The sequence below is a fragment of the Medicago sativa genome, chromosome 1, assembly GCF_051527215.1.
Source record: "Medicago sativa cultivar Bolivia chromosome 1, Bolivia_mono, whole genome shotgun sequence".
In the NCBI taxonomy this organism is placed as follows: domain Eukaryota; kingdom Viridiplantae; phylum Streptophyta; class Magnoliopsida; order Fabales; family Fabaceae; genus Medicago; species Medicago sativa.
The window spans coordinates 31,923,746-31,944,208 of record NC_140749.1 but is presented as its reverse complement, the minus strand read 5'-3'; the positions used below and the strand labels follow the sequence as shown (position 1 = coordinate 31,944,208).

Genomic DNA, 20,463 nt, shown 5'->3' with positions numbered 1-20,463 from the left:
AAAGTTATTTAGTCTCTTAAACAAATTCTTGAAGACAAGTCTTAGAAGCGTATGGCTTTCGTCTGAGTAGAAGCAAGACGAAAAATAACTTGGGTTCATAGTACAAAATGACGAAAAAATAAAAGCATATGTAAATCATCTTATTCAAGTTGGATGGTTGAAATGGAGAAGAGTCTCAAGTGTTTTTTTTTTATACAAATATACCACTTAAGTTGAAGTGAAAAAATATCAGACAGTTGTCAGAAAAACGATGTTTTATGGAAAAGAGTATTGGGCGGTTAAGAACCAACACGAGAATAAAGTAAGTGTGCGGAGATGGGGATGTTGTGTTGGATGTGTGGTAAGACTAGATGGGATAAGATTAAAAATGACAACATTGTAGATATAGTTGGGGTAGCACCTATAGTATAAATATTGTGGAAAATAGGATTAAGTGGTTTGGACATGAAGAGAGAAAACCTATAGATTCTATAGTAAGATGAATAGATCAAATAGAGGATAGTCATCTTACAAGCGATACAGGAAGACCTAGAAAAACTATAAGAGAAACTATAGGAAAGATTTATAGACTAATGAGTTGGATCTAAATATGGTTTATGATAGAACAAAATGACGTATTTCGGTCCATGTAGTTGCCCCACTAAGTGAGATAATGTTTGGTTGTTGTCTGTTGTTGTTATCGTCGTCGTCTTTTGGAAGCATTAACTCATGCTCAACAATAATTATTACATTTCATTTTATGATCAACTACCAAATTTATTAGTCAATGAGATAATCAACTTTCTGTGCATCGCTAGGATCCAAGTACTAGCATGTCATAAAATTTTAATAATTCTAAGCGTTATTTTTTGTAATTTTAATCTTTCCACAAAACCCAAATTTAAACTATTAACAGAAGTTTTTTTAGGGAAACTATTAACAATTAACAGAAGTTAGAAACTTAATACTTGCCGGTAACATCAAACAAACTATTAAAAATTAAGTTGTATAAAGTTAATTATATCAAAAGTATGCACTTTTTAACTTAGGTGAAAATGACATTGGGGATACATTAGTTTTTCAAATATGTAGTTAGAGCCTCATGCATGAGATCTTGCGATCTTAGTCCTATGCCTTGTCTGAATTGTCCCAAAGTGATGTAGTTTAACTATTGAAGATCAATGCTACTTGCATTGAATAGTGGAGGAGATCCAAACATCTTTCACCCAAAGAAAAAGTATTTTATCTTTGTATTTCATTCGAATGTTTTCAATTTCTTGAACTGGAGTTGACCTGTATTGAAGAATAACTTTGTACATAAAATTTCAGCAGTCGAAGAGATTGCAGTAAATATTTAATTGGTGATAAAATTGATGATTTGTTATGTAGCACGAACACTTCAAATTAAAATCGTGTTTGTCATTCGACATGTTTCAATATGATTACTCATTCATTAGTTCCATTTTATTCATTTATCCATTTTCAAAGTGAAGTCCGTATTAGTGCTTTATACATCATTTGTCAATTATGAATCAAGCTATCACAGTCATTAAACCAAAGCCCAAGTTCCCATATTGCAAAATTAACAACTAAATACAAGGTTTTCATATATGATTACAACTAAGATCCAAATACATGCAAACAAACTAACAAAAAAAAAACACCAAACTGATAATAATAATCATAATCATAATCATAATCAAACATTTTCCCACATGCTTTCACACACCTTCACAATTCTCATCAGTACTTCAAATGGACAGTAATCCTCAACAAAGTCTCAGCACCATCAGTAGCAACCTGTCCAGGTGGAATAAGAGGTCTCAGCTCAGCAAACCCTTTTGCATACTTAAACTTCCCTGTCCCTCCTACAACCGATAATCGCGACATAGTACTTCCAATCTTATACAAACCATAAAAATTCAAACTATCACCATACTCCCCTCCTTCAAAAAGTGCTGTAAAAACCATCATCTGTCTACTCCCTTCAGCCGAACTTGCTACATACACCCCCTGACTTTTTCCAACAATTTGTGACCCTAACTCAGGTTGAGATGTTAATATATCATCAATAACAGTAATTGTACCAAACCCTAATCCAAGTCCATCAGGTCCTAACGTTAACTGAACATTATTTTGATTGTTATTGTTGTTGTTTGGTGCAAAGGAAGTACCAGCTAAACCAGTTCCTAATGGGATACCAGTAACACCATTAACAGTAGGATTAGCACCATTTGCATTAGGGATTGGCATACTATCACTTGGAATGTTGAATCCAACTGGGGTTGCAAAGGGTACTTGACCACTGTATATGTTGCCGAGCAAACCGGTCACTGGTCGAGCCGTTGGGTTACTGCCACCAAGAATGTCATGCATGAACAACTCAATGATTGGTTCCTTTCCTGTGGCTGCAATTGGATCAATAGCTGTTATGTTTGTTGCTATTGCCATCATTGCAATGGTAACAAACAATATTGGTTTAGAAAGTAATTTTGTTTGTGATGGTAAATGCATCTTGTTGAGGCTAATTAAGTTGTTTTTTTGTACTAGTGGAGAAGATAATTGTTGTTTGGATGATTAAAATCAATGAGTCCTTTATAGTGGTGAATGTAATGTGTGTTGGAGTGGTTGAGAGATATGAGTGGTGGTGCTAATGAAGTTGTTAAAATTAACATAAAATTATCAAGTAGTTGATTAGTTGTGCCTTGAGCAAATTAGATGACCCTTTTTCATGAGATACACTATTAATATTATGAACAATTTATTTTATTTTTTTTAACACTAACATGTGGTGTCACATTTTTGAGTGCTATTGAAGTGTTAACGTGTCTATATGCACCATTTTGAGTGCTAATGAACCACCGTGACTGCAACCGCAGTCCTCGGAGATTCAATAACCGTGGTTCAGATTTAAAGATAAAGATAATGACCATGATTTGGATTTAAATAGTGTTGAATGTAATTAGCTACAAAAATAGAGAAGTGGAAACCAGTGCTAGCTTTGAAAATGTATCATCAATTTTCTTTTTAAAAATTTGGTATCCGACATAAGGACCTACTAATTTGACATAAAAATCATCATTTTATTTCATTAACAATGAACTTTGCCTTTCAACCACTGAAGATTAATTAGAATTTGAAGGGCAAAATGATTTTAAGGAGTAGCAAAAAATTAAAAGGAGAAGAATATTGATGACTCTTCCATCATGCATCAACTGAGTCAGCTCTGCCTTGCATAATTGTATCATTATCCATAACTTTGTTCTGTCTCACAATTGGGGAAATCAACATCCATACTGTTTAAATCAAATATAAACAAAACAATGAAAGAGTTAGGGAACTATTTCAAAAGTTAAAATAGTTTGGGACATATGTAATAATTAAACCTAATCTCAATTCACTATGACTATAGTAGCATATATTGATGTCTATGTGCACACCTCAAGCATAAAGAATGTCTTACTAGTACCAACAAGATCAAGGTCATGTAAAGTAAGTAATTATTCTCTTACTGTAAATAGATGCAGCAAACCACTCATTGAGAACCTTCACCCATGTACTTATCCACCCAACATCAATGCTCCACCTAATGGTAAGAAATGTACATTATACAAGATAAGATACTATAAGACATAAAAAATCATCACACCTTAAAGCAATCATGTAATAAATTAGGTTCCTTACTTTCTAGCTGAGTTATTAAGATCCCAACTGATGAATAACATTGCAAAGTACATTGCTCCCAAGGAAAACACCATGTGGAAAAATCCATAGCTGTAAGGAATATCATCTTCATTTTCAACTTTATTTTTGGAAAACTGTTAAGGACAAAAACTAATTATTTCAACATGTAGGGGACTGATGAATATAAAATTTTAGCATCACATACTTTAATGACTATTACTTTCATATACTTCAAAGACTAAATATGAGAGATATTAGTATTTGAGAGATTAAATTTAGATGGTTCTACTATGATTTTCATATATTTTGAAGAGTCAGAAGAGTGGTTCACCTGAAAGCATTTGGAATCAATGCCTGTGGAAAAGGCAGCCAAAACAATTGCAAATATGGCAATAAGGAAGCCCTATTAAGAGGAGAAGAGACCTTTATAGTATGAGATTATGTATGCATTCTAATTCATATGGAATATTGTGTATGAAATAGTTGTGGAAGCAAAATAGATTGAAAAACTTACAAGTATAGTTATCCAACCACTATTTCCTTTTTCTTGGTTATTAGTCTCACATCTTATGGTGGCAGGTTCACTGAAATTTCATGATGATTTTAAGTTGGCGGTGAATCAAATTAGCATACACAAAATACAAATGATTAAACGGAGACAAGGATGAAGGAACTGTACCTTCTGATTGCACACCAGCATAAGAAAACAATGTAAGAAGCCATAATTCCTGAGGATAAAAGACCTCTATGAACCTGCAATAATTAAGAAAAAATACAAGGAATGAAAAACCAGAATTTTTCATGTCAATGTAAACTGTGAAGTATACCTTTGAATGTAAGGATATGACCAGAATTACAGCAAGAAGAATTATGGTCCATGCGATGAAAAATATATTGAGAGAACATGAAGCTTTTGAAGCATATGATCTGTACATATACACAATTCCACATATAGCACCAATATAAAACAATGTTGACACAAGTAGTCCAAAGGAGCACCTGTACCAAAATGCAGACATTTCTGTGAAGGCTATTGAAGGGATAACAAAATGGTCTCGATGTTAAGAATTGTGCACGCTATTATGCCTTAGATTTTATCATTATTCCTTGCAGCAATAATTATATGTACCTCTTTTTCGTTTCTTCGTCTGGAGTCCAATACTTATTCCACCAAATGATAAAATGGATCACACTCACAAGTTGTAAAAGAAGAAAAATCCTATGTAAACATCAACTACAATAGTTAGCTGGTTATTTCCAACCATAACTTGAAGTGAATGAAAGTTGAACAAGAAGAAACTTACCCTGCACCAATACGAGCTATTTCACCTGCAAAAACATAGAAGTTAGAACCATTTCTATGTAAGAACCATTTCTCAAAACAAAATTGACCAGCTATAACCAAGATCCTAATGCAGCGGGCCGTAAATATATATTTTTCATTGATCTGACTTTTTTCGCTACATGGAAATTGTAAGAATTAAGAGGAAGAGAAATTAGAGACCAACCATATATTTGTACAAATTGTGAAGGGATGAAGAATGGTACTGCTATTGATAAAAGCAATAAAACAGCCTTGAATTCCCACCATCTAGAATGCCATGAATTTCTACCTTCACATAATTTCCTTGTTTTTACTGTGCTGAGAAACATTACTAAGAAAAATATCTGACTTCATTGTTAAGGAACATAATTTTTATAACAAAATTTTCAGAATATAAGTTTATTGATAACAATTGCTTTCGATAACGAGGATCCTGTGGCAGTGGGCTATAATACTATGTAGCACCGACACTTTCGATAGAAGTTTTGTTCAATGTTAGATACCGACACTTGCAATGTAAGATATTCTTGAATTCATATTGTCTTAGCATAAAGATCCAAAGTTCACTAATTGATCATTCTTTTGGCAACATATTTAAACTAAGACACTTGTCTTTGATTCTTGTCACAAATTGTTTTTAAGGGTCCTCATAATATTTTGTTTTCAAAATGAGTATAGTGAGTTCTATATATATGTCATTTATATTAATTGAATATAATATTGACATATTTCTCTTTAATATACATTATGCTTTCTGCTATTCTCTCTAATCTAGACCCGTAATTTATTACTCTAAATTTTGTGATAAATACTATTAGTGTGTCTTGTCGCAATTAAATATTTGGATCACAATTATGTTAAACTATGTATTTTTGTATATAGTAAATAATGCATTATTGCATTTTTTATGCTAAAATTATAATGATGAATTAAAATTTGTAAGCCTCTTTGTTGTTTATCTGTTAACTATTATCAAAACAACTTATTAAGAATGGAGGCAATTTTTTGAAATATGTATCATCCTTACATCTGAATTCTTATATAAATCATATTGATTTATAATTAGAGTCTCACATATGCTTATTTATAATTGTTTATTCTCTATTGATGAATATTTTTGAGATGACTATATTATAAGATATTCTCGTTAAGTCATCAAAATTCAGTGGCTCTAAGTATAAGGATGAATGTCACACTCTACGAGGTAAGTTGTTATTTAATTATTTTATCCTCTTGTGACTTATTGCTTATTATTGCACATATGAAGAAATTTAGTTCTTCTTCTCTTTTGTTGTGCAATTATGATATCATATATAGAAGTGAAATCCTTTTTCAGAATATTCTAAACAGAACTCTGTTGTTATATACTATTTTCTTACTATAATGCTCCATTTTGTATTTGTGTTTTTTCTAATTTATATTGGGAGTATTGAAAAATTTTATTCTAAGAGTTCTTTTCTGGATAAATTAGAAAACTATTTGACACACTTCTATTCCAAATAACAACTTTTGTTATTATACTACTTCATATAAAAGAAATTCTAAAGTCATATTTATGATGTGCTAATTTAAAATATTGTTAAGCACATTTTTCTATCATTTGAATATGACCGAAGTTGAGTAAATTAAGTACAATTGTTTATGCATGATATTATTATATCATATTCTCTTAAGCATAAAAATTATTTATTTGTATAATTGTAATCTCACCTATCGTGGGTACAATTATGCGAATTTTGTTAAATAGATTAACATTATATTGGTAACAGTCATACCCTATCGGTGTGTTGTTATTAATATAATTGTTATTATTCAATGTACCTAAAATGTTTATACTTATGTCAATTATAATACTCTATCAATGTCTAAATTTTGTAAGACATAAGAATGGTACATTGTGATGATATAGTTCTTACTTATTATCCTTAAGATCTTTGAATGAGATTAATATAAGTAAGTTATTTTGTTAAAAGACATGTAGAAAATTGTATAAATTTTGCAATCCAATATTATTATATTTTGAATTAAATTTATAACTATATGTGATTATATATATATATATATATATATATATATATATAAATATATTTTGGATTGCCACTATCCCTTTGTTATGTGAGTGGCGGACATACCCTATCGGTGTGACGTTACTTAACATATCATTTTGTGATAGAGAAATAGTTGAATAATTTATTTAAAATATTTTCAAACTTTTTAATTCAACTATCATTGTTTTTTCTCTATCAAGTGGGAGAATCGTTGCTATGTATTGTGTAACGTGATGGACATACCCTATCGGTATGACATTACTTAACATAATCATCCTTTTGTGGGTAAGATAGTTTAACTATCATTCTCCACCAAGTGGAGAAAATATCATTCTTCAACAAGTGAGAAAAATTCTACATGTCAACTAACTATATCTCATAAACAAATATATTTATTTGTTTTCATATTTTTAGATATGAAATTTTTGTAGAGACTTATATTGAGGATATTAGTTATGCTATTGCTATTCTTTAATACTTATGGAAGCTTGTGACTATTTTCTCTCATATCCTCAATAATAATAAAATATAAGTCTTGTGTATTTCCGCTGCTTGTAACCTAATTGTTTCTCAAATTTGTGTAAGTATAATTATAACATTTGAGTTTTGAGTGAGTTATTAAAATTGTGAATAGAGTCTCATATCCTATTTTATAATAATAGAGACTTATCTCACTCATATGATGATAAACCTTTTATATAATCATCATATTTGTCGTATAGAGGTTACTATATTTATAAAATTCTTTGGAATTTTAATTGTGAAAAAGGAGATTTTGTGTTATAAAATTCTTAAATGAAAATTTACGTTCTCCTTAATTCTAAATGCAGAATATGTGGTTAACTACGAAACCCAATTCTTGATAATATCTGCTATTGATAAAATATGTATTTATGGGGGTTTCATATTATTCTTGAGTTACCACTTGTGTTAATAATTCTGCTATGCTCATGTGCAAAATATGTGGTTGAGTTCATGAAACTCTATTGGCTAAAATTATATAACCGCTTATGTTGATAATCTTGCACTAGTAATTAAGTATCCCACTGTTGAATATTACATTATTATAATATTTTTTTGTATCAGTGATCACTAATGAGAATCACACTTACTCTTGTTTATATATATGTGGGATCAGTGGGAGTGTGTACCCAACATTATATATCATGAGCTCAAATGAGAAATCTCACTCTTGTTTATATATATGTGAGATCAAGAGAAATGTGTACACAATATTATTCTCGTTATCGCCATATACTCTTGTGCACACTATAAAATATGGCATAGTTTAAGAGACTTTAAATTTTAGTCTCATTCTATTATATTGAGATATATGTTAAAATTCTATCGATCTCAATGAGCATCATAATTGGATGCTTAAGTCAATTTTGTTGGAATATGCACAATAACTTCTTGGCATGCAAATATATATTGTGCTTCTGTTTTACCAACATTCCACATTTTTTGAGGTCATAAATAGTAAGTACAATGTATAATATCAATACTCCTATCGAGTATGATATTGTGTTCTTGTGGTACTTATAATTTGAGATAATCATAAATGTTCTTTTGTTATTGACATTTCAGTGGCCACATTAATCCACATCTTTTTCTTTAAACTACGTGTCTATGTTAATCCAATTTGGGATTATTGAATTTCCTATTTTGCTTTTATGGATTTTCATAGTCACATTTTTTTTATAAAACTTGGATTAATTGAATGTCATAGAACATTTATCGACTTTGACTAAATGTAATTACTCTCTCTTTATAGGCTATCCCTATAAGTAATTACTATTCTTATACCTATGTGGATATATGACTTTTATGGAATTGAAAACTCATTGGAAGAACCATTAACCACAGACTTATATATATGAGTATTGTAACTCATAATGATTTGATCAAGTCTATGTTATTTTGGGTTAGTGGGAGTTTGTTATAGCATTTTTTACACTACTAGAAAAATCAATTTTAGAGAGGGTAGAAATCCGTCACTAAACTACCATAATTCCCTCACTAACGAATTTAGTGAGGGATTTAGTGACGACCGGTAATCCCTTAAGAATATTGGCCTTGCTAAATTTTTGTGAGGGATTTTGGTTTCCGTCCCTAATTGACACGGATACAATCCGTCCCTAATCATATAAATCCGTCACTAAATATGAACCAGAAATGTGCTAAACCTTGGACAAATCCGTCAGTAATTAGTGAGGGATTCTTGTTCCCTCTCTAATAGTGAGGGACTATTCCATCAATTTTTACCAATATTTCCGTCAGTAATTAGTGACGGATTGGTTTTCCCTCTCAAATTTTGAAGGCATAAATTGTGATGAAATTGAATTCCCTCACAAACTACAAGTTTAGTGAGAAATTTATTTCCCTCACTAATTCAAACAGAAATTTGCATCAGCGGATTAATGTTCCATTTCAAACCAGATTTCATTAATTGATTATATTAATATTGTATATGCATTTACTATATTAAACCATATTGAACTTGTTGGAAATTATAAATATACAACAAAAACCACTTCATAAATTGTCTTCATAGCCAACACATACATTTGTCACCATAAAAGTCATAAGGAAACTCTCAATAAGTTTACAACCATTGTTCAACTCTCAAAATACATAAAGAGACACAAGGAAATTTATTCACGTCGAGCCATTGCAAGAAGCAAAAAAACTCGCGGATACAAGGGAAAAATACAATTGTAGCCGCAAATATACGGAACTACCAACAACCCAAAAAACCAAAAATAAGGTGGCATCAATCGCTGAGGTAGTAGAATACCTACGAGTACCAAGCATACCCCTGCCTCACCTATGAACAGGCCATAAAACACCAAACTAAACACACCAACAGCCGCTCAACAGAAAGGAGAGGGAGGGAAAAAGCAGAACAGCAAACCCCATGACAGAAAAACAAGCTGCAAAATAGCAGAGTGAATAACAGATGAATAACAGCAACAAACAAACAAACAAAATCCACCGCCTAAAACCTTATATAAAAACAATGTTGTTGATTTTTACCCGGTATGTTGTCCTAAAAACTTATGATGTGTTCACTGCTTGCCTATATCAGTTTTCCAGAAGCATCAAACAAACTAACATTCTAATATATCGTCCTATCAAGACAATTCATTATTTTTCTCAATCTGCTTCTTAAATATGGACATAGTTTAATATGGAGTTCTTTATGTCAAAAAAATAATCAAGTGGAGTTAGGATTGGTATGGAAGAAAAAAAAAGAAAATGTCTGGTTCTTTATGTCATTTCACCAGCTGTTTGTATGGAGGAATACAATCTTTGTAGTCGCGGAACAAGCGGAAAGTACCACATATGTTTTTTTTGTACTAATTTATCCTTTCCCTGCTTTTTAATATGCCTATACCGCTCCTCTCCACAGATTTTACAACTTTGGAGCGCAGCATTCTCCTTATAATACAACATACATCCTTTCGGGCAACATTCAATCTTCATACTTGACAACCCTAGTTCAGCAACCGTCTTCTTTGCTTGATAAAAACTTTTTGGCATGCGGTTATTATCTGGCAATGCATTTCTCATAAATTGCATCAATGAATTAAAACAACCCTCGGAAAAACCATAGTCTGCTTTCAAATTTAATGCTGTTAAAGAAGCTGACAACACGGAATATCTATCACAACCATCCCATAAAGGAGATTGTGCGGCCTTCAACAATTCAAAGAATCCTTGAGCTTCTACGTTAGGAGATTCTTCCATTAGGTCTCCTTCGTCTTCACCTTGTTGATCCAGATAGTTGCCAATGTCTGGTCCCGCGGCATCCATTACTAATTGCTCATAATTGTCAAACATTTCCCTTTGACCTCTACTTGCATAATAAGAGTGATTAACAGCCACTTGCGGAATCGGGGGAATTTCCTCACCATGGTTCGTCCAATGATAATAATTACTCATGAATCCCTTCAAACATAGATGTGCCCTCACAGTTGCTGGACTTTCATGTTTCAAACACTTGCATGTATTACATGGGCATCTGATATCCCCTCCTCCAATGTTATCTTTATCTTGTTCCAAAGCAAACTTAATAAACTCCAGAACTCCAGTATTAAATTCTGCAGTAATGTTCTTGTAACAATCAACTCTGTTATACATCCACTTTCTATTTTCAGGTACTTCCATTGGTGATGTATTATTTAAAACGAATGGTTCAAGAACTGCGAGTGAGAAAACATCCATTCAATCAAAATCCAAATTAATAATCAAATATAACATTAAAAACATGTAAACATCACCAAATTATTAATAATCAAATATAACATTAAAAACATGTAAACAACACCAAATCTTGTTCCAAACACAACAACAGAGCATGTAAACAACATGGAATAGCACATCAACAGAGCATGTAAACAACACCAAATTATTTTTAAAAACATCTAGAAGAAGCATTTGTTTACCTGAAAAAGTAGAAGATTATGAAGTATATAAGTGGAACATTATACTACCAGTAGGCTCATTTTGCATTATTACTACAGTAGGTAAAAAAACTTTTAATTTCTTCAAAAAATTATATCAAACACAACAAAAAACACCAGGCGCTGATCACGCAACAAAAAAACAACGACAACAGCAGCACATTTTGCAGCTGCGGCAGCTAAACAGGTAAATACTATTAAGGCTCATATAGAGAGGTACCTTTAATATTAACTACCATCCTTTTGCTAGTATTTAATTACAGAGAGACATTAGTTAATCTTATAAAGTTACCTGTATAATATACCAACACAAAGTTTAGTCCAAATTCAATTTAACATGTTTTTTCTTCTTTTTTTAAAACCTGTATAATAAACCTAACAACTTTTGAAGAAGTAACTACTAAGCTTGGTTGAGTGTCACAAGAAAGAACTAATGCAACATCAGTATTAGCTCCACTCAAATGCATGAAGTATGCACAGTGCAAATAAGAGAGATAGGCATACATATTAATTTCGATTTGACGGTGCAATATATGATATGTCAGCTGGCTATCTTGCTAAACATTATGTTTGAAAGTGAAGATCCGTCACATAACTAGTTGGGAGGTAATGCTAAAAAGACATCCCTGCACACAACTAGAAAGTACTTTTTTTTTTTTTGAAAAGCCAATATTATTAATAGGCACCAAAACTCTCAAGACAAGAGTCGGTACGAAAAACAAACAAAATACACCCCAACGCATAAGCATACAGGGCAGGAGCAAACAGAAAAAATAGCAGCACAAAAACGCTAGCTGCATAAAGTAAAAACAGCCCCTAATGCCCAGGCAATCAAAACAGCACCCCATTAACAGTTTCTACAGGCACCAAGCTGTCTAATTCAAGAAAAGACAGTACCAAAACAGCCACAACAGCAGCACTGTTACAACAGTCCCAAACACCCTCACTTGTTTACATGCTCTATAATGTCCATTAGCTTATGCAATACAAATGTATTATGGGAAAACCAATAAATGAATAAAATAGGACTGCAACAGAGCATGTAAACAAGCAGGAAGCAAAACCTACTCAATTTTCATTTACTAGATCTGCTTACATCTATATATTTTTTTGCTACAAGCCTACATGTCTTGTTATAATTTTTGGTGAAATATGAAGAACATTTGGATCACATTATTATTTATAACTGAAAATGGGTTTAATCTATCACAAATAGACAATATATTGGACTGTCGGTCATGTTCATATAATAACTTGACAGAGCTTGAATTTAACTTTATGTTTTGTAAAGTATTATATGAACAAAACAAAAAGTTAAATTCACCAACATACTAGCAGAGGCAAAACTCCAACAAGACACGTAACAGTAACCATACAGACACAACATTCACCAACATCAAAACGCAACAATACAAATCAGGGAAAGCTAAACAAACTCAAAAAAACTTGCTAACTGTCGTACAACCATAGTGCAGCCGACTCTTATTGCTACATCAGGGAATGATCATGCAGCGGTTGAGCGACTTTTGGGAAACTCTGGACAGTAGCAGGTAAAATTGGCTGATTTCCTTTGGTGAAGGTTCTTCAGTGGATTGAGTTTGATCCATTCAAACTCAGTTGCGTTCAACCGCCTTGTTTGGCATTTAAATATAATTTCCAAATTATAATGGTTGAGACACAAAACTGACTGGCGATAAAGGTTATACGTTGGGCTGAATCTGTGATTATCACTTATCCTCTTTCAATTTTTGATGACATGTTTACTTCATGTACATATGTTAATAATTGTTTTAGACACCTGAAATTATATTTTAAGACCGTTCATGTATTAATATATTTTTTGGTTATTCATTTAATAATACTTCAATAACTTGACATAGGTTGTTAGCACTAGGAGTCTGTGTGCAGGCTGTGGCGTGACAGTTTTGGTTGCTGAGAGGTTCTGGCCGGCTGTTTCGTGTTTGTTTGGCTGTTATCAGTTTGGTTTAGGTGTTGTTTTTGGTTTGCTGTTGTAATGTTGTGGCATCTCAGCCTTTGTTTTTGGCCTTCAGGATGTGCACTAACTTCCTACGGTTGAGTAGTGAAGTTATGCCATGCCTTCTCTTTTGTATCATTCTCAGCCTGTCGTACTTCTTGTGCAAGACAATTAATATACGTGCTGTTTCAAAAAAAAACCATAGTGCAGCCTAGGAAAATTATTTAAAACCATATATGATGTAGTTAAGTTAACATTTCTAAAAATTATTTAAAACTTTCTATTGTGTGGTAGTTTAAGGACACATATTTCATCAATGTAAATTCTTCTAGCCAAAACTCGATTGATTGAAAATCTTGGTAACTAACTTTGTTTACAATTTTTTTCATTTCTGTTTGCATTTGTTTTACAATATCATCCTTTTTTAATGTTCTAACCTTGCAATATATACCATGTTAAATTGAAGTAGCAGTTTAGCTGCAAAACCGTTATTTTTTTAAATTGTAACCTAACAGCTTACAAAACCAATTCTAGCACAAGCCTAGGAACTGAAGGATAGCTGAAAAACAGAAAGTCCAACACGAATTCATTGAAAAACAAGTCTTATACTACCAATCTTCAACAAAATCAAAAGTTAAATAATCTCAGTCTTCAACAACAATCATTCAAAATACAAAATTAAAAATCAAAATTAATAACAAACATAGGTAAGGGTTTGGATTCACCTGTTTCAGAGAATGTGTGTGAGCAAGTTCACTGATTCACTTTTGGATTCAGAAAGGAGAGTGAGTTCACTGTTACACCACAAAACCCAAAACAAATTGCAATAAAATATAAAAAATAAAAAAATAAATTAAATTCTTTGATTGATAGAGAGAGAGAGAGAGAGAGAGAGAGAGAGAGAGAGAGAGAGAGATGTTACCATGAGTGTGAGTTCATCGATGAGAAGGAAAGATTTCAGAGAAAGAAATTCTGAGAGATTCGGTGAGATTCGGAGAGATTCAGCGAGATTAAGTGAAGATTTGAGAGATTTTTGGTGAAGATTACGATTCTGGGAAGGATTACGATTCTGGGAGAACAAACGAAGGAAGGATTCTGAGATTAAGTGAAGATTCAATGAATTTGGGGGAAAATTTTGGAACGAGAGGGAGTATTAAGTGATTTTGGTACTGATTTCATCTTTGTGGGTTCAATGAATTTGAGAGAACATTCTAATTTTGGGTTCAAAACTTGGAGCCAAATTTTGGGGAAAAATGTTATTTTAGGGTTTGTGAAAAAAAAAAGAGGGGGAATATTTTAGTATAAGAGAGGGAAAGCCAAAACGTGAAACAATTGGGGGGAATAATTCACTTTTCTCATTAATTGTTTGTGAGGGATTAATTGCCTCACCAACTATATAATTGACATTAGTGACGATTTTAGTGAGGGAATCGTTAGAGAGGGCTCAGTTCCATGACAAATTCCTTAACAAACATTTAACTCATCAATTTTGCAAGGGATTTAGTGACGGATGTTTTGTGAGGGATATTTTGTGAGGGATGTTTAAACCATTCCCTCACTAATAATTGGCAATTAAATATTTGTATTTAATACTAAAATCCGTCCCTAATTCCGTCACAATTAGTTAGGGAATTTTGTCCCTCCCTAAAATCCGTCTCTAATTCGCGTTTTTTTAGTAGTGTTAAAATGTTTGGGCTATTCTTTAGTGACATATTCCTTTTAATTCAAACGTGTCACTATAGATTCATCATTTGTTAGAAAAGCGAGTCTTTGATCTGTATGATTTGTTTTCCCTATCGGATTCAATTTCTGCAGCATTAAAGCTTACTTCTCTTTTGAATGATTAGTGCTTTGACCATACATGTAATTTTAAATTTTAAATTCTTTATGACAAGTGAATTTTTTATTCTTTCAGTAATTGAGTATTGTCATCCAAGTGGGAGATTGTTGGATTAATTATTTAATTAATCAATTATGGATTGACAATAATCAATTATTATAAGTTGATGTCATAATATAAATTATGGTCTATTGTGTTAAGCACTAATTATATGATGAATTTGAGTGATTGGGCTTTTGTTACTAAATGGACCGTGATGGGTTGGACCATTTAGATAAGCCCAATGAGAGGTCCCTGCCCTCAGCCGTTTAGCTATTTTAAACGTCATCCCATTAGACGGTTAATTATTCTGAATATAGGTGAAAACCTAGAGCTAGACGGAATGAGGGTAGTTACCCCTCTCATAATTGTCGGCGTTGTATACGGTTATCCTCATCAACCTAATTCAAAGGTACACAATCTCTAGTTCTTTCTTTGTTATTGATGATATGCTATAATTTGTATCTAGTGATCTATGGCTAAAAATCTAAAACTTTCATCATTGCATTCAATCACTTCCATTTTTCATATTATTACCAGTGTCTATGTATGAATGCTTCATACATTTACAATAATTCCTCATGAAGCATGTGCCATAATTGAAGGATACAAAGCATCCTAAACTCACGCGGAGAACCCCCATTGAATGAAAACAATCATCTCCTTCATTTCCACAAACTTTGATATCTGTAAAAAGAGAAAAGGATACAAAGTTACCAATGGCTAATCTTAGCATTCTTTTAAGCAAAAAGACAAAGAATGTCTCTTCGAAGGCAACACAAGAGGAATTGTGGCCGCAATTGTCTGAATTCTGCTGCAGTACTATCAAGGTGTGCAGCATAACCGCAATCGCAACCACAGTTAAACGAATGTGATAGAAACAAAAATCCTAGTGTCTCAAATTGGAAAAGCATTGAAAATAGACTTACTACGAATCCAAGATAGAACACTTTGTCCATAATCACGGAAAAACCATGCAACAAGATTCATTATCAAGAATATAACGCCAAAATAATAACGGGCGTGAAGTGATTTCGTTCTCTCTTTTGCATAATCAACCTTGTTTAACTCCAATGAAGACATTACTTCTTCCAAAGGAACACTCTGCCTATCACTAACATGAACAATATGTACTTCTGCTGCTCCCTCAGATGCACTCATTCTTCAATCAAAATCAAAGAACTTTGTTCATCAAAAGTATAGTGCTAGTGTAACACATATATACACCTGCAGTGTTTTAAGATTACAAATGCATTACAAGATTGATCTTTGTAGTTTTGGTTTTTCGTTGAAGAAACTCTAACAAGTAACAACTAAACCATATACATCAAATCTAATTAAGTACAATATGTGTAGCAATACATCAATGGCTAAATGTCCACTTCTAGCTACAAAAAGAACACACTTGTAAAAATAATGTTCGCATCCGCGATCTATGCAACAAGAATTTTTTATGTGTATGACTGCAATGTCAGGAATCGCGACACGAACAATGTCGTTACAAAAATTTAAAACCATGAAAAAGGAGCCTCCTAAATTTCACTTACAAATGATGCTCAAACAATAAAGTAATGAATAAAGTACTGTTAAGAACACATGAATGATGAATGTGATTATAATATGTAGAACATAGTGCAAAATATAAAGGAACCACAATGTTCTCACCTTATTTTGTTCAAGAGTGCACTCTTTGAAAACAGGATACTCACACTCCTATCCTATATATAGGATTGTATGAAAATATATTGCAACTTGTGCTTAAATCTATTGGATTCATATAAACCATTTTCTTTGTGTCTGTATATATGATGCATGATATGCTCTTTCATGCCATGCCATGCCATACCATGCGCACCATATAATGTTCCTCAATCCTCACACTAATCAGTAAACACACATGCTTTTACTTATCAAATATATATTTTTTGTCTTGTCTTTTTGACTTTGTGCATGATTAGATTATTATGTAAATCTAATTCATATTTTCGGTGCATGTAGCTCATTCATCATGAAGTCTCCTCGTCTTCTCCTTAATAGTATTATATTAGTAGTTAATTAAAAAAATTCAAACTATATTGGTATGCAGAATTCAGAAAACCTACCAAGAAGTATGGTAAACAAAACTGATTACCTTTTCCAAATAGTAAAAGACAGCTGTTTGATTAATTTGTCACGAGATTAGTAGTTAGTATAATTTAATCATATTTTTATCCTTCTTATAAGTCACTCAACCGTACTGTAAACCACATTTTTATAAGTACAATACTTATATTATAAAATATTTGGAACCACATTTTATACAAACAATATTAAATTTTCTAATGGAGAGTTTTGTTATTCATTGTAGTTTAACCTAGCTCGAGAGAATAGTCATTGCATGCATACATGTTAACTTTTTTTACGTATAATATACATGTATAATGTAGTAGTCACTTTTAATGTACTAGTCTTGATTTGTTCAATGTCATATACGTATAATTAGGAAGTAAGGGAAGAAAGTTGGAGAATAATGAGATGGAGAAAGGTCTAAGAGTAACGGGAATAGTTTGAATTAAAGAAAAACATGCAAATATAGACAAACAAGGTCAAGACAGGGTACCACTTGTGTACCATAGTGGGGTTTAATGTTATATAACATTGGCAAATAAGGGTGTGCCACGTGGCACACCCTTTTTAAAAATAAAAAAATCAAATAAAGTTAGAAGAAAACAACACGTGAGAGAGAGACAACAAAACAAAGAACAGATTTGTTCCTCCTCTCCTTCTCCTTGCGACCTCACTTCTAAACCCACCATCAACTTCTCTCCACCTCTCTCAGCCGCCGTCCTCCTCTCAACCGTCGACCACGGTTATGCCATAAGCCGCCGCCGTCAATTCTTTCTCTTGCCTTGACAATATTATTTTTTTTCAAATTTGATTTGGATTTGATTTGGAATGAATTTTAGGATTCTGCTATAATGAATTTTAGGATTCTGCTATAGTGAAAAAAATCTGCAGAAAATTGTTGTTATTAATCTGCTATAATGAAACTGATGATGATAGTGGATGAGTTTTGTTTTGAAGTGAAAGGAAGAAGAAGAATGTCAAACCTCACAATGATTGATCAGGAAACACAGTTCTATTACAAGACAAAGAATCTCAATTCATTATGTTTTAAAAAGAGTTACAAACTTATATCAACTTCAAATCTGCCTTTGTGATTATGCCTTTATGCTGTCAAATTTATGTGCAGTGGTACATCTTCAGCCAAATTGAGTTCTCACATATATCTCCATTAAATTCAATTCCAAATCACCCAATAACAAAACTGAACAAAATAACACTATAAACATTGAATTCAAAACGCAAGCAGATGACCACACAAAAACAATAGCCATGAGTAAAAATGAATTCTAAAAATTCAGAACAAATTTGAAGTTATCGACAATTGGTGGAAAATCAGACGGCGGGTGGGTTTTGTTTTGAAGAGGAAGGAGGAAGAAGACAGTGTGGCAGGTCAACGGCGGCGGAGGCGGCGGTGACCGGCGGTGGACGAAAAGCTGATGATGATGGTGGGTGGGTTTTGTTTTGAAGAGGAAGGGAGGAAGAAGAGGAAAAGGGTGTGTAGCTTGCGTTTTCTTCCACCATCACGTGCTGTTTTCTTCCAACAGCTTTAGTTGATTTTTTTTTTTAAAAAAAAAAAAGGTGTGCCACGTGGCACACCCTGATTGGGTAATGTTATATAACATAAAATGCCCAATGTTACACAAGTGGAACCCGGTCACGTCAAGACAATAGATGTAAACTTTTCCAGCTTTGTCTTGTTGATTGAGAAACATAAATACATTAGATGGGGCCCCACCCTAATTCAAACACCTCCCCACGCGTCTTTGATACTGATTAGCAACCGTTGATATATCTGCTGCGGTGGCAATCATTTAAACAAAAAAATATAAATGTTAGTCCATATATTTTTATAAAAAGCGTTTGCACAAAATGATACGAATCTCTTCTAACTTAACGAAGGTTTTGAATAAAATTGTTTAGGATTAGTCTTTGAAGTTGTGCGTGCGGAAGTTTCTCGGTTTGCACAAAAAAATAACTCGAATTTGATTTTTTTATGGAACAATTTTTGTTTATATATACTATACTTACTTCATGAGTCGAACTTTGGATTATTAGGTCATCTTTTTCTTAGTAACCGAAGTTAACACAAGAAAAAAATTGTGATCGATAATAAAAATAAATTAGATTCTTTAGGGTAGAGTTATAAGTAAAATATATCAATAATTGTTCAAGCCGAGGTTCCTTCTTTTCATGGAATTTGAGCTCAATTTAGCTCACTTCTTTCACACTCTATTTTGAATATTTTTTATATGAGTTTCTTGCTGTTTACTTTGCCCGTGTTCCTTGGTATAAAATGATTAACTTATATGTAGAGAGTTTGAATATATGCCTGATGTTAGGTATCCTATAATTGAGGAATATTTGTCCTTTAGAGTGAGTCAGAGAACTTGAAATAAGAGTATATTTGTAAAGCAATATTAATGTAGATTAGGTTTGGTGAAATTTGATGGGAATTGAATTTGGAAAACAATGCAGCATTAACGTTCTTTCTTGTTTTTTTTTTTTTTTTGAAGAAACGTTCTTTCTTGTTGAATAGTATAAACTCAATCAAATATTTCAGATTAATTACATGATATTCCTTTCATATTGGAGGACATTGCATTTCATTTTGTTGAGCACCACCTTTCAATAAACTTTTTGAAGTATTGCTACACATTTCTGTTGTGAAGCTACGCAAATAAATTAGATGTATAAGCATAAATGTGATTCAACTATCTTTTATTGGATCGGGGAAGTGTGGCTAGAAGTATATCTTTATATGTTGTAACCCACTTGAATTAGTTTGTTGGTGTTGACTTGGGTCCTTGGAATGTGTTCCTTCTTAAGGTCTCGAGTAATTTGATTCTTCCTGGTATCAATTTTGGTGGGCTGATTTAACCTTTTTTTTTTTAAAAAAAAATCTCTATATGCTATATTTTTTATTGTGTTATAGTATAATGCTCCTACTAGAATTTGCAAGGAGGTGTATATAGATTTTGTCACTCTTAAATGTAGGGAGACGG

At 32.4% G+C, this 20,463-nt stretch overlaps 1 protein-coding gene, 1 long non-coding RNA gene and 1 pseudogene across 5 annotated transcripts; all 3 read right to left on the bottom strand.

Moving 5' to 3' along the window:
- Nucleotides 1-1,528: 1,528 nt before the first annotated feature.
- LOC146954340 (dirigent protein 16 pseudogene) lies at nucleotides 1,529-2,493 on the bottom strand (annotated as a pseudogene). Its single transcript, XR_015012799.1, has one exon. The product of XR_015012799.1 is annotated as a dirigent protein 16 pseudogene (transcript).
- Nucleotides 1,529-18,965, bottom strand: LOC146954338 (Serinc-domain containing serine and sphingolipid biosynthesis protein). Of its 3 annotated transcripts, none has more exons than XR_015012793.1 (13): nucleotides 17,021-18,965; nucleotides 16,285-16,582; nucleotides 15,966-16,042; nucleotides 5,172-5,331; nucleotides 4,968-4,992; nucleotides 4,793-4,882; nucleotides 4,491-4,662; nucleotides 4,343-4,416; nucleotides 4,178-4,247; nucleotides 3,995-4,066; nucleotides 3,664-3,753; nucleotides 3,492-3,565; nucleotides 1,529-3,275 (listed from the first exon to the last, which is right to left on the bottom strand). XR_015012793.1 is itself a non-coding variant. In XM_085715925.1 (13 exons), the coding sequence occupies exons 2-13, from the start codon at nucleotides 16,514-16,516 to the stop codon at nucleotides 3,184-3,186; spliced, it is 1,272 nt and encodes a 423-aa protein (XP_085572051.1). In that variant the 5' UTR covers nucleotides 16,517-16,582; nucleotides 17,021-18,965; the 3' UTR covers nucleotides 1,529-3,183. The 3 variants fall into 3 exon arrangements, 2 of the variants coding, with proteins under 2 accessions (XP_085572051.1, XP_085572052.1); XM_085715925.1 differs by having other exon boundaries at nucleotides 3,664-3,797; XM_085715926.1 differs by lacking the exon at nucleotides 17,021-18,965 and having other exon boundaries at nucleotides 3,664-3,797; nucleotides 16,285-16,634.
- LOC146954339 (uncharacterized) lies at nucleotides 11,119-14,539 on the bottom strand. The gene is made up of 3 exons (XR_015012810.1): nucleotides 14,399-14,539; nucleotides 14,202-14,270; nucleotides 11,119-11,240 (listed from the first exon to the last, which is right to left on the bottom strand). It is a non-coding gene; the product is annotated as an uncharacterized LOC146954339 (long non-coding RNA).
- Nucleotides 18,966-20,463: the final 1,498 nt, after the last annotated feature.

Excerpts from the sequence above, each read along its gene's own strand:
- LOC146954338 (XM_085715925.1), bottom strand. The coding sequence starts at position 16,516 with ATGAGTGCATCTGAGGGAGCAGCAGAAGTACATATTGTTCATGTTAGT. Across the intron at positions 16,043-16,284 it reads TGTTCTATCTTGGATTCGTA|ATATCAAAGTTTGTGGAAAT; the intron begins GTAAGTCTATTT and ends CTCTTTTTACAG. Across the intron at positions 4,883-4,967 it reads ATAGCTCGTATTGGTGCAGG|GATTTTTCTTCTTTTACAAC; the intron begins GTAAGTTTCTTC and ends ATGTTTACATAG.